Source organism: Pan paniscus, chromosome 13 (genome assembly GCF_029289425.2).
Source record: "Pan paniscus chromosome 13, NHGRI_mPanPan1-v2.0_pri, whole genome shotgun sequence".
In the NCBI taxonomy this organism is placed as follows: Eukaryota; Metazoa; Chordata; class Mammalia; order Primates; family Hominidae; genus Pan; species Pan paniscus.
The window spans coordinates 98,378,354-98,393,210 of NC_073262.2; the positions used below are offsets into that span (position 1 = coordinate 98,378,354).

At 43.5% G+C, this 14,857-nt stretch overlaps 1 protein-coding gene across 1 annotated transcript in view; it reads right to left on the minus strand.

Moving 5' to 3' along the window:
* The window catches only part of DNAH7 (dynein axonemal heavy chain 7), a 336,155-nt gene that overhangs the window by 22,305 nt on the left and 298,993 nt on the right, over positions 1–14,857 (minus strand). Inside the window, exon 61 of the mRNA XM_008950635.4 lies at positions 13,868–14,098. Coding sequence (XP_008948883.3) covers positions 13,868–14,098 — 231 coding nt within the window. The remainder of the gene's footprint in view (positions 1–13,867; positions 14,099–14,857) is intronic.

Here is a 14,857-nt window from a genome sequence, read left to right on the forward strand (position 1 = left end):
TTCTTAAACAGCCTAGCCAGGTAACACTACATTGAAGACCACAGTCCAGGTAACACTACATTGAAGACCACAGTCAACAATCACCGGTATTCTTATTGTGTTCATTCAACATGATAATGCCGCATTCTTAAACATAAGTAGACAACCCCAAATTATCAGATACCAGAAAAGGCTTCTCACATGTAAAGTTTTTCACTTATGCATTCAACTTCTAAACACAAAAAAGATTATTCTGATTTTTTGTTTCTTCTTGTATCTATTTGGTAATGTATGTTTTCCCAAGAATTTGTCTATTTCATTTACATTTTAAATGTATTGGCATAGGTTTGAGAAGGGAGGCAGAGCAAGATGGCCAATAGAAGCCTCCGCAAATCATCCTCCCTGCAGGAACACCAAATTTAACAACTATCTACACAAAAAAGCAACTTCATAAGAACCAAAAATCAGGTGAATGACCACAGTACCCAGCTTTAACTTTAATCACTGAAAGAGGCACCGAAGAGAGCAGGAAAGACAGTCTTGAATTGCTGATGCCAACCCTCCTCCATCACCCGGCAGTGGCGGTGTGGCACTGAGAATCTGTCGCTTGTGGGAGGGAGAGCACAGTGATTGAGACTGTACTGGAACTCAGTGCTTTCCTGTCACAGAAGACAGCAACACCAGGAAGAGCTCAGCTGATGCCTGTGAAAGAAACATTTAGACCAACCCTAACTACAGGGGAAACACACATCCCAGCAGTTGGAACAGGAGTTTCAGCAAGCCTTGCCACCACCAGCTAAAGTGCTCTGGGGTTCTAAATAAACTTGAAAGGCAGTCTAGGCCACAGGAACGACAATTCCTAGGCAAGGCCTAGTCCTGTGCTAGACTTGGAGCTAGTGGCTTGAGGGGGGCATGCCATCTAGTGAGACACCTGCCAGGGTGGTTAATAGAGTGCTTGCACCACCCCTCCCCCAATCCCAGGCAGCACAGCTTGCAGCTCCAGGAGAGACTACTTCCTACTGCTTGAGGAGAGGAGAGGGAAGAGTAAAGAGGACTTTGTCTTGCAACTTGGGGGCCAGTTCAGCCACAGTAGGATGGGGCACCGGGAACAGTCCTGGGGTCCACATTCTAAGCCCTGGCTCCTGGACAATATTTCTAGACACATATTTGGTCATAAAGGAACCTGCACTCTTGAAGGGAAGTGCCCACTCCTGGCGGGATTCATCACCTGATGACTAAGGAGCTCTTGGCCCTGAATAATAAGCAGCAGTAGCCAGGTAGTACACACCATGGGCCTTGAGTGAGACTCAGTGCCATGCAGGCTTCAGGTGTGACCCTGCACGTTTCCACCTTGGTGGCTACCAGGAGAGATTCCTTTTTGAGGAAAGCACAGGGAAGAGTAAAGGGGGCTTTGACTTGCAGCTTAGGTACCAGCTTGACTGCTACAGTGGGGTATGCACCAAGAGGTCTCCTAGGGTCCCCAATTCCAGGCCTTGGCTCCTGGATGGCATTTCTGGAAAGGAGTTCAAGACTAGCCTGGGCAACATGGTGAAACCCCGTCTCTACAAAAAATAAAAAAATTAGCTGGGTGTTGGTGGTGCAGGTCTTTAGTCCCAGCTGCTTGGGGGGCTGAGGCAAGAGGATCACTTGAACCTGGGAGGTTGAGGCTGCAGTGAGCCAAGATTGTGCCGCTGCACTCCAGCCTGGTTGACAAAGTGAGACCCTTAAAAAAATTGTAGAGATGGTGTCTCACTATGTTGACCATACTGCTCTCCCAACTCCTGGCCTCAAGCAATCCTCCTGTCTCAGCCTCCCAAAGTGCTGGGATTATAGGTGTGATCCACTGCACCTGATCTAACCAAATTTTAATAGAAAAATCTTCTTAATCAATACTTGGCTACTTGCTAGCTATTAAATCACAGACTAACTTTGGCAACATTCACCACAAGGTGGCTAAAGACCCCTTGGGCCTTGAGTAAGATCAGCAGTAGCCCGGCAGTACTCCCTGTGAACCTGTGATGATGGCAGCTACAGGGAGAGGCTCCTCTGCCTGTGGAAAGGGGAAAGAAGATAACACAACTGTGTTTGAGAATAGCTTTGTCTTGTAGTTTGGATGCCAGCTCAGCAGCAGTAGAACAGAGCACCAGGTGAATTCTTAAGGTTTCAGGCTGTAGGCTCTGACTCCCAGGCAGCATCTCTGGACTCGTCCAGGGCCCAGGGAAACTGACTGCTGTGAAGGGAAGGACATAAGCCTGGTTGGCTTTGCCACCTGCTGACTGTAGAGCCCCAGGGCCCTGAGCAAACATAGACAATAGCCAGGGAGTGGGTACAACAGGCCTTGGATGAGACCCAGTGCTGTGCTGGTTTCAGGTCTGACCCAGCACAGTCTCAATGTTGGTGGCCATATGGGTGCTTTTGTCACCCCTCCCCCAGCTTCAAGCAGCTCAGCACAGAGAGAGAGAGAGTCCATGTGTTTATGAGAAACAAAGGGAAGAGAACAAGACTCTTTCCCTTGTAATTTAGAGAAGTCTTCTGAACCTTATCCAAGACCACCAAGGCAGTATCTCTATGAGTCTGAAAGAGCTACAGTGTTACTGGGCTTCTAGTGCCCCCTAAAGCAGATACAGCTGCAGTGACCAAAAACTTAGATCACAACATCCAAGTCCCTTCAAATATCTGGAAAGCCTTCCCAAGAAGCATGGGTACAAACAAGCCCAGACTGCAAAGACTACAGTAAAAACTTATCAGTGCCCACATACTGAAACATCCACAAGCATCAAGACCATCTAGGATACTGAATAGTGTCTGGGTAGCAAAAAATAAAATAAAAAATAAGACCATTCATAAAACATGACCTTACCAAATAAACTAAGGCACCAGTGACTAATCCTGGAGATACAGAGATATGTGACCTTGCAGACAGAGAATTCAAATAAGTGTTTTGAGGAAATGCAAAAAAAGATTCCAAATAACACCGAGAAGGAATCCAGAATCCTATGAGATAAATTCAACAAAGAGATTGAGATTTTTAAAAAGAATCAAGCAGAAATTCTGGAGCTAAAAAATGCAATTAATATGCTGAATAATGCATCAGAGTCTCTTAACAGCAGAACTAATCAAGCAGAGGAAACAACTAGTTAGCTAGAAGACAGGCTATTTGAAAATACACAGTAAGATGAGATAAAAGAAAAAACAAGAAAGCACACCTACAAGATCTAGAAAATAGCCTTAAAAGGGCAAATCTAACACTTATTGGCCTTAAAGAAGAGGTAGAGAGAGATATATATGGGAAGAAAGTTTATTCAAGCAGTAGTAACAAAGGACTTCCTAAACCTAGAGAATGATATCAATATTCAAGTACAAGAAGGTTATAGAACACTAAGCAGATTTAAGCCAAAAAAGACTACCTCAAGGCATTTAACAATCAAACTCCCAAAGGTAGTAAAATAAAGAAAGGATCCTAAAAACAGTAAGATAAAAGAAACAACATACAATGGAGTTCCAATATGTCTGGCAGCAGACTTTTCATTGGAAACCTTACAGGCCATGAGAGAGTGGCATGGCATATTTAAAGTGCTGAAGGAACAAAACTTTTACCCTAGAATAGTATATCTGGTGAAAATATCCTTCAAATATAAAGGAGAAATAAAGAGACTTTCCCAAACAAACAAAAGCAGAGGGATTTCATCCACACCAGACTTGTTCTATAAGAAATACTAAAGGGTATTCTACAACCTGAAAGAAAAGGATGTAAATGAGCAATAAGAAATTATCTGAAGGTATAAAACTCAGGGTAATACTAAGTTCACAGAAAAACAGAATATTATAACACTGCAAGTATGTTGTGTATACTACTCATATCTTGAGGAGAAAGACTAAAAGATGAACAAATAAAAAATAATAACTACAACAATTTTTCAAGACACAGACAGTATAATAGGATATAAATAGGAAAAACAAAAAGTTAAAAAGCAGGAGGGATGAAGGTAAAGTGTAGAGTTTTTATTAGGTTTCTCTTTGCTTGTTTCTTTGTTTATGCAATCAGTTTTAAATTGTCATCAGTTTAAAATAATGGGTTACAAGATATTATTTGCAAGCCTCATGGTAACCTCAAATCAAAAAACATATAATAAATACACAAAAAATTAAAAGCAGCAAGTTAAAACATACTACCAGAGAAAAATCACCTTCATTAAGAGGAGAGGAAGGAAAGGAGGAGAAAACCAGAAAATAACAAAATGGCGGGAGTAAGTACTTACTTATCAATAACGTTGAATGTAAATGGACTAAACTTTTCAATCAAAACACATACAGTGGCTGAATGAATTTTTTTAAAAAACAAGACTCAATGATCTGTTGCCCAGAAGAAACACACTTCACCTATAAAGATACATATAGGCTGAAAAAAGGATAAAGATATTCCATGCCAATACAAACCATAAAAGAGCAGGAGTAGCTATACTTATATCAGACAAAATAGATTTCAAAACAAAAACTACAAAAAGAGACCAAGAAGGCCATTATATAATGATAAAGTGGTCAATTCAGCAAGAGGATATAACAATTTAAAATACATATGCACCCAGAGAAGGACTGTGTGGTAGATAGAGCTCCCTCTCCCCTCTCCCCTCTCCCCTCTCCCCTCTCCCCTCCCCCCTCCCCCGTCTCCCCTCTCCCCTCTCCCCTCTCCCCTCTCCCCTCTTTCCACGGTCTCCCTCTGATGCCGAGCCGAAGCTGGACGGTACTGCTGCCATCTCAGCTCACTGCAACCTCCCTGCCCGATTCTCCTGCCTCAGCCTGCCGAGTGCCTGCGATTGCAGGCGTGCACCGCCACGCCTGACTGGTTTTCGAATTTTTTTGGTGGAGACGGGGTTTCGATGTGTCAGCTGGGCTGGTCTCCAGCTAACCGCGAGTGATCCGCCAGCCTCGGCCTCCCGAGGTGCCGGGATTGCAGACGGAGTCTCGTTAACTCAGTGCTCAATGGCGCCCAGGCTGGAGTGCAGTGGCGTGATCTCGGCTCGCTACAACCACCTCCCAGCCGCCTGCCTTGGCCTCCCTAAGTGCCGAGATTGCAGCCTCTGCCTGGCAGCCACCCCGTCTGGGAAGTGAGGAGCGTCTCCGCCTGACTGCCCATCGTCTGGGATGTGAGGAGCCCCTCTGCCTGGCTGCCCAGTCTGGAAAGTGAGGAGCGTCTCTGCCCGGCCGCCATCCCATCTAGGAAGTGAGGAGCGCCTCTTCCCGGCCGCCATCACATCTGGGAAGTGAGGAGCGTCTCTGCCCGGCCGCCCATCGTCTGAGATGTGGGGAGCACCTCTGCCCTGCCGCCCCGTCCGGGATGTGAGGAGTGTCTCTGCCCGGCCGCCCTGTCTGAGAAGTGAGGAGACCCTCTGCCTGGCAACCGCCCCGTCTGAGAAGTGAGGAGCCCCTCCGCCCGGCAGCCACCCCGTCTGAGAAGTGAGGAGCGTCCTCCCTCCTCATCTGGGAGGGAGGTGGGGGGGTCAGCCCCCCGCCTGGCCAGCCGCCCCGTCCGGGAGGTGAGGGGCACCTCTGCCCGGCTGCCCCTACCGGGAAGTGAGGAGCCCCTCTGCCCGGCCAGCCGCCTCGTCCGGGAGGGAGGTGGGGGGGTCAGCCCCCCGCCTGGCCAGCCGCCCCGTCCGGGAGGCGAGGGGTGCCTCTGCCCGGCCGCCCCTACTGGGAAGTGAGGAGCCCCTCTGCCCGGCCAGCCGCCCCGTCCGGGAGGGAGGTGGGGGGGTCAGCCCCCCTCCCGGCCAGCCGCCCCATCCGGGAGGGAGGTGGGGGGGTCAGCCCCCCGCCCGGCCAGCCACCCCGTCCGGGAGGGAGGTGGGGGGATCAGACCCCCGCCTGGCCAGCCGCCCCGTCCGGGAGGGAGGTGGGGGGATCAGCCCCCTGCCCGGCCAGCCGCCCTGTCCAGGAGGTGGGGGGGGCGCCTCTGCCCGGCCGCCCCTACTGGGAAGTGAGGAGCCCCTCTGCCCGGCCAGCCGCTCTGTCTGGGAGGGAGGTGGGGGGGTCAGCCCCCAGCCCGGCCAGCTGCCCCGTCCGGGAGGGAGGTGGGGGGGTTAGCCCCCCGCCTGGCCAGCCGCCCCATCCGGGAGGTGAGGGGCGCCTCTGCCCGGCCGCCCCTTCTGGGAAGTGAGGAGCCCCTCTGCCTGGCCAGCCGCCCCGTCCGGGAGGGAGGTGGGGGGGTCAGCCCCCCGCCCGGCCAGCCGCCCCGTCCGGGAGGGAGGTGGGGGGGTCAGCCCCCCGCCCGGCCAGCCGCCCCGTCCGGGAGGGAGGTGGGGGGGTCAGCCCCCCGCCTGGCCAGCCGCCCCGTCCGGGAGGGAGGTGGGGGGTCAGCCCCCCGCCCGGCCAGCCGCCCTGTCCGGGAGGTGAGGGGCGCCTCTGCCCGGCCGCCCCTACAGGGAAGTGAGGAGCCCCTCTGCCCGGCCAGCCGCCCCCTCCGGGAGGGAGGTGGGGGGGTCAGCCCCCCGCCGGGCCAGCCGCCCCGTCGGGGAAGTGAGGGGCACCTCTGCCCAGCCGCCCCTACTGGGAAGTGAGAAGCCCCTCTGCCCGGCCAGCCGCCCTGTCCGGGAGGGAGGTGGGGGGTCAGCCCCCCGCCCGGCCAGCCGCCCCGTCCGGGAGGGAGGTGGGGGGGGGTCAGCCCCCCGCCCGGCCAGCCGCCCCGTCCGGGAGGTGAGGGGCGCTTCTGCCCGGCCGCCCCTACTGGGAAGTGAGGAGCTCCTCTGCCCGGCCACCACCCCATCTGGGAGGTGTACTCAACAGCTCATTGAGAACGGGCCATGAAGACAATGGCGGTTTTGTGGAATAGAAAGGGGGGAAAGGTGGGGAAAAGATTGAGAAATCGGATGGTTGCTGTGTCTGTGTAGAAAGAGGTAGACATGGGAGACTTTTCATTTTGTTCTGTACTAAGAAAAATTCTTCTGCCTTGGGATCCTGTTGATCTGTGACCTTACCCCCAACCCTGTGCTCTCTGAAACATGTGCTGTATCCACTCAGGGTTGAATGGATTAAGGGCGGTGCAAGATGTGCTTTGTTAAACAGATGCTTGAAGGCAGCATGTTCGTTAAGAGTCATCACCACTCCTTAATCTCAAGTACCCAGGGACACAAACACTGCGGAAGGCCGCAGGGTCCTCTGCCTAGGAAAACCAGAGAACTTTGTTCACTTGTTTATCTGCTGACCTTCCCTCCACTATTGTCCTGTGACCCTGCCAAATCCCCCTCTGCGAGAAACACCCAAGAATGATCAATAAAAAAGAAAAAAAAAAAAATAATACATATGCACCCAACACTGGAAAACCAAGATATATAAAGCAACTATTACAGCCAAAGAGAGACACAGACACCAATAAAAATAGTAGCTGGAGACTTCAACACCCTACTTTCAGCATCAGACAGACCATCCAGTCAGAAAATCAACAAAGAAACATCAGACTTAAACTGCACCGCAGACCAAATGGTCCTAATAGATACTTACAGAACATCTCATCCAGTGGCTGCAGAATATACATGCTTAACTCAGCACGTGGATCGTTCACATGTTAGGCCACAAAAAAAGTTTCAAAATATCCAAAAAAATGAAATAATATCAAGTATCTTCTCTGACTACATGGAATAAAACAAGAAATCAATAACAAGAGGAATTTTGGAAACTATACAAATACATGGAAATTAAACAATATGCTCCTGAAGACCAGTGAATCAATGAAGAAACTAAAAAGGAAATTGAAAATTTTCTTGAAACACATGATAATGGAAATGCAACATGCAAAATCCTACAGGATACAGTGAAAACAGTAGTAAGGTGGATGTTTATAGTTTAAGTGTTTCTAAACTATGTTTGTAGTTTAAGTGCCTACATCAAAAAAGTAGAAAAACTTCAAATAAACTACCTAATGATATATCTTAAAGAACTAGCAAAGCAAGAGCAAACCGAACCCAAAATTAATATAAGAAAAGAAATAATAAAAATCAGAGCAGGAAAAATGAAATGAAGAAAGTACATAATCAACAAAATGAAAAGTTGGTTTTATGAAAAGATAAACAAAATCAACAAACCTTCAGCCACACTAAGAAAATAAAAGAGAGAAGACCCAAATAAATAAAATCAGAGATGAAAAAAGAAACATTACAATAGATGGCACATAAATTCAAAGGATCATTAGTGGCTACTATTAGCAATTTATTATACCAATAAACTGGAAAACCTAGAAGAAATGGAGAAATTCCTAGAAACATACAACCTACCAGGATTGGACCATGAGGATATCCAAAAACTAAACAGACCAATATCAAGTAATAAGATCAAAACCATAATAAAGGGTCTCCCAGCAAAGAAAAGCCCAGGACCTGATAGCTTAGAATTCAGTACTGAATTCTACCAAACATTTAAAGAAGAATACAAATCCTACTTAAGCTATTCTGAAAAATAGAGGTGGAGGGAATAATTACAAACTTATTCCATGAGGCCTGTATTACTTTTACCAAAACCAGACAAAGACATATCAAACAAAGAAAACTACAGAGAAAAAAAACTACAGGCCAATATCCCTGATTTTTGCATCCCTGATGCAAAAATCTTGAACAAAATACTAGCAAACTGAATTCAACAATACATTCATCATGATCAAGTGGGATTTATCCCAAGAATGCAAGAATGATTCAACATACACAAATTAGTCAATGTGATACATCATATCAACAGAATGAAGGACAAAAACTATATAATAATTTCAATTGATACTGAAAAAGCATTTGATAAAATTCAACATCCCTTAATGATTAAAAAAAAAACTTTAAAAACTGGGTATAGAAGGAACATACATCAACTTAATAAAAGCCATATATGACAGACCCACAGCTAGTATCATACTGCATGGAGAAAAGCTGATAGCCTTTCCTCTTAGATGTGGAAAATAACAAGGATGTCCACTTTCACAACTGTTATCAACATAGTACTGGAAGTCCTAGTTGGAGCAATCAGACAAGAGAAAGAAATAAAGCACATCCAAATTAGAAAGGAAGAAATTAACTTATCCTTGTGTGCAGTTGATATAATCTTATATTTGGAAAAACCTAAAGACTCCATCAAAAATACTGTTAGAATTGATAAACAAATTCAGTAAAGTTACAGGATATAAAATCAATATACAAAAATTAGTAGCATCTCTATATGCCAAGAGTGAACAATCTGAAATCAAGAAATCAAGAATCCCATTTACAATAGCTACAAAAAGATAAAATACCTAGGACTTAACCAAAGAAGTAAAAAGACCTCTATGATAAAAACTATAAAACACTGGTGAAAGAAATTGAAGAAGACACAGTAAAATGGAAAGATATTCCATGTCAATGGATTGGAAGAATCAATATTGTTAAAATGTCCATCCTACCAAAAGCAGTCTATAGATTCAGTGCAACCCCCATCAAAATACCTATGACATTCTTTATAAAAATAGAAAAAAAACCGCTAAAACTTATATGGAACCACATAAGACCCAGAATAGCCAAAGCTATCCTGAGCAAAATGATCAAAACTGGAGGAATCACATTACCTGATTTCAAATTATACTACAGAGCTATAATCAACAAAACAGCATGGTACTGGCATAAAAACAGACACACAGTCCAATAGAACAGGAGAGAGAACCTATAGATAAATCCATACATCTATAGTGAACTCATTTTTGACAAAGTTGCCAAGAACATACTTTAGTTGACAGTCTCTTCAATAAATGGTGCTGGGAAATCTGGATATTCATATGCAGAAAAGTGAAACCAGACCCCCATCTTGCCATATTAAAAAAGTTAAAACGGATTAAAGGCTTAAATCTAAGACCTCAAACTATGAATCTACTGTGAGGAAACATTGAAGAAGCTCTCCAGGACCTTGGATTGGGCAAAGATTCCTTGAGTAATACTCCACAGGCACAGACAAACAAAGCAAAAGTAGACAAATGGGATCACACCAATTAAAAAGCTTGTACATAGCAAAAGAAGCAATCAATAAAATGAACAGAGAACACAGAGAATGGGAGAAAATATTTGCAAACTACCTATCTGATGAGACATTAAGAACCAGAATATATAAGATGGTCAAACAACTCTGTAGGAAAAACTCTAATAATCCAATTTTAAAATGGGCAAAAGATCTGAATAGACATTTCTCAAAAGAAGACATACAAATGGCAAAAAGGCATACGGAAAGGTGCTCAATGTCACTGATCATCAGAGAAACCCAAATCAAAACTACAATAAGATATCATCTCGCCCTAGTTAAAATGGCTTATATCCAAAAGACAGACAGTAACAAATGCAGGTGAGAATGTGGAGAAAAGGGAACGCTTGTACACTGTTGGTGAGAATGTAAATTAGTACAACCACTGTGGAGAACAGTTTGGAGGTTCCTTAAAAAACTAAAACGAGAGCTACCATATGATCCAGCAATCCTACTGCTATATATACCCAAAGAAAGGAAATCAGTATATTGAAGATATATCTGCACTCCCATGTTTATTGCCGCGCTACTCACAATAGCCAAGATATGAAAGCAACCTGTGTCCATCAACAAAGGAACAGATGAAGAAAACGTGGTACTTATACACAACAGTGTACTATTCAGTCATAAAAAGAATGAGATCCTGTCATTTGCAACAAAATGGATGGAACCGGAGATCATTACGTTAAGCAAAAAAAGCCAGGCACTAAAGGACAAACTTTGCATGTTCTCATTTAATTTGTGGGAGCAAATTTTTTTTTTTTTTTTTTTTGAGACAGAGTCTTGCTCTGTCACCCAGGCTGGAGGGCAGTGGCACAATCTTGGCTCACTGCAACCTCCGCCTCCCTGGTTCAAGCGATCCGCCTGCCTCAGCCTTCCAAATAGCTGGGATTACAGGCATCTCCCACCATGCCAATTTTTGTATTTTTAGTAGAGATGGGTTTCGCCCTGTTGGCCAGGCTGGTCTCAAACTCCTGACCTCAGGTGATCCACTGGCCTCCGGTTCCCAAAGTGCTGGGATTACAGGCGTGAGCTACCATGCACAGGCCATGGAAGCTAAATATTAAAACAATTGAACTTGTGGAGTTAGAGAGTAGAATGACGGCTACCAGATGTTGGGTAGAGTAGTGGTAGGTAGGGTTAATAGTAGGGATGGTTAATGAATATTTTAAAAAATGAAAGAATGAAGGAGATCTAGTATTTGATGGCACAACAGAGTGATTACAGTCAATAATTTAATTGCACATTTAAAAATAACTAAAAGAGAATAATTCATTGTTTGTAACACAAAGAATCCATGTTTGAGGTGATTGATACCCCATTTACCCTGATGTAATTATTATTCACTGTATGCCTGTATAAGAATATCTCATGTATCCCACAAATATATACATCTACTATATAACCACAAAAATAATAAATAAGTAAAATGTATTGGCATAATGTTTTCATGATGTCATCTTCAGATCTCTTAGACTATAGTGTCTATTTTGATTACTTCATTTCCATTGTTGATATTAGTTTTTGGTTACTTCTCTTTTTTTGCTTTGTCACTTCTATTAGTCTTAAAATAAGGACCATTTGGCTTTGTTGAGTCTATTATGTTTGTTTTCTATTTCATTAATTTGTCCTTATTTTATTATGCTTTTTGTTTTTCTAACATATATTTGAAGCTGCATTCTCCAATTTTTGGCATGTTGATATCTGTTCACTCTAATTTAATAGAAATTATTATTAAATTTTCATTTAAATTTTTTAAGCTGTGAGTTATTAAGAAGTGTTTTACTAAATTTCCAAATATATGGGTATTTCTCATTGTGCTTTTGTTATTCATTACTAGCTTAATTCCTCTCTGATCAGAGAATATAGTCTGATGATCTGAGACCTTTTAATTTATTGAGACTTGTTTTATAGTTTTTATATAGTCAATCTTTGTAAATGTTCCATGTTAATTTGAAAAGGAAAGCATATTATACTTTTGTGGGAATCAGTGTTCCATATACAGCAGTTAGCTCAATTTGTAAATGGAGTTGTTCGACACTTCTATACCTTTACTCCTCCTCCTCAAAATTTCCTCCTCCTTTTTTTTGTTCAGTTTTACCATTTAAAATTTATTTATTCTAGTACTGAACTTACAGGATATCCTTTTTCTTGTCTCTTAAGCCAAATAATTCACTTCTTTTCAATCTTTCTTGTTTAATAATTAAATTAAAAATAAAGTTAAGACTATAAATTTTCTTGGGTGTAACTTCAGCTTTATCCCATAATTATAATGTGTAATTTCTTTTGTTTATTGTTTTACTCTTTAAGAACTGCCAACTAGTTTTTTATTTCAGTAATAACTCATAAGCAGCCACCTCCCTCTGCCTCCAATGCAGAGGGAGTTGCTGAACAAGAGACCAGTTCAGCTAGATTTCTCAATCATATCATTGGTCTCTGTCTGTACTGCTGTTTCCCCATAATCCTTTCAGCAGTGGTTAGAGTAAACTTTTAAAAATGTAAAATGGGTCATTTCACTTCAGTGCTTAAAACCCTCTGAAGCCTTCTCTTTATATTTATACTTTAAAATCAAATAAAACAAAATTTAAGACCCTAACTATGGCTAACACCATCACGATCCAGCCTCTGGCGTCTTCTCTGTAGTATTAGGGTCTGTCTCATGCTCACTCCACTCTAGCCAATCAGCCTTTCTACTTGTGTTCCTGGACCAGGCCCAGCTTGTTTTCTCTTGGCTTTACACTTGTGTTATACCCTCTGCCTGAAATACTCTTCCCTGAAACGTTCCATGGATTGCCCCTCAACGTAATTTAGGTCTCTCTCCAACAGTCATTCCTCAGAGGGACCTGACCCAACCTAAGAGAGCTTCTCACCCATCATTCTCTACTCCCTAATCTTGTTTAATTTTTCTCCATAAAACTTATCACTTACCAAAATTTGTATGTATTTGTTTATTTTTAGTTTGACACAGGGTCTCACTCTGTTGCCTGGGCTGGGTAGGATCGTAGCTTACTGCAGCCTTAACCTCCCAGTCTCCAGTGATCCTCCTGTCTCAGCCTCCTGAGTAGCATGCACCACCATGCCCAGCATTTTTTTTTTCCAGAAGAGACAAGGTCTTGCTGTGTTGCCAAGGAAGTTCTCAAACTCCTGAGCTCAAGCAGTCCTCCCACCTTGGCCTCCCAAAATGCTAGGATTACAGGCATGAGCCACCACATTTGGCCAGTTTATTTCTCAGTTTGCCTCCCTCACTAAAATTTGAGCCTGGGCCAGGAGTTGGTGGCTCACACCTATAGTCCCTGCACTTTGGGAGGCCAAGGCGGGAGTATCACTTGAGCCCAGTTCAAAACCAGCCTGAGCAGGATGGCGAGACCCCATCTCTAAAAAAATAAAATTAAAATAAAATAAAATAAAATAGCCAGGCTTGGTGGCTCACACCTCTAATCTAAGCTACTCAGGAAGGTTAGGCAAAGGAATCCCTTGAGCCCAGGGGTTCATGGCTGCAGTGAGCAGTAATCACATCACTATACTCCAGTCTGGGTGACAGAGTGAGACCCCATCTCTAAAAAAAAATAATAATAAATGAAAAAATGTGCTTTATGAGGGCAAGGGCTCATTCCTTACCACACTGTGTCTCCTTAGCATATATCCAATCCAGGGTCCTATCCCTATCTAACATCCTCTATACTTATTTCCCTGTTTATTAACTCTCACTCCCAGAATTCTATAACCTCCTCAAGGGCAAGAACTATTTTCTAATCGTATCTATCCCCAGAACCCAAAACAGTGCTTATACAGTATTTGTGCTAAACAAATATTTGCTAAATAAATGAATGCTATATATAATTTAATGGGGGTTTTTTGGTGTTTTTCACCTTACCTTGATTGCTTTTTGAATATTTACACACGAATCTCTTATGGTCTTCAGTAACTTATTGAACCGTCCCATCTCTTGGACAAGTACAGTGTTCATGCTCTGAGTATAAGTTGTTGGGTATCTCCTCATGGCAGCCTCGATGTCGAAGTTGTTTAGAAGTTTGCCCAAGATGTCACTAGCGACCTCATTCACTACTTCATCTGATGATTTTGTACCAGCACCTGCTGAACGAGACTATGAAGAATCCAAACTATAACTCAAAAATCCTCATAAAGGTCTAAGAATAGCTGAATAGGAAAAATCCTAAGGTAAATCTTTATAAGAAAGAACATTGCTCTCTATTTTATCCATGATCCATCTCCACACAAGATTTATTAAAGTGATGGTAACAGGCAGGAGGATGGATTTTCAAGGGAAAACTATTGTTAGAGAGGAGGAATAAGGGCATGTAATGTGTTCAGAGGCAAAAGAGGATCTGGAGAAAGCAAATAAGCTGTATGCTTGGCTGCTAGGGTACAGGGGGAGTTGCAGATGCTGCAGATAGTGGAAGAAAAAGCATTGCACTGGTGGAGTGGCCAAGCGATGGCGGGCATTAAAACCCAGATAGGGGAAATCTCATCTTGCTTTGAGAAAGCATGCCACAAAATATATTTGCCAATAACTCTGGTGTCTACTGGTTGCCAAAAGCAGAGATATAGTTTTCTCCTTGAACCAGGAGAGAAAGAAAATAAGCTCATCTCCTCTAAGCAGCTGGAAGAGTTATGGACGAAAGACAGACTTTAGTGATTCATGTTGGAAGCAAGGAAGGAGAATTTCAATTCCATTTTTGTTTTTTATATTTATGGTGGCATTGTGTAAATGAATCTATATTTTCTGAAAAAAAAATTAAATCCTCAGAACAAATGAATATGGGGTATGTGTTGAAAGAAAACAAGTACTATTAGAACATAAATAAATACATCTCATGTTTTACCAGTCAAAGGAAACGGTGTT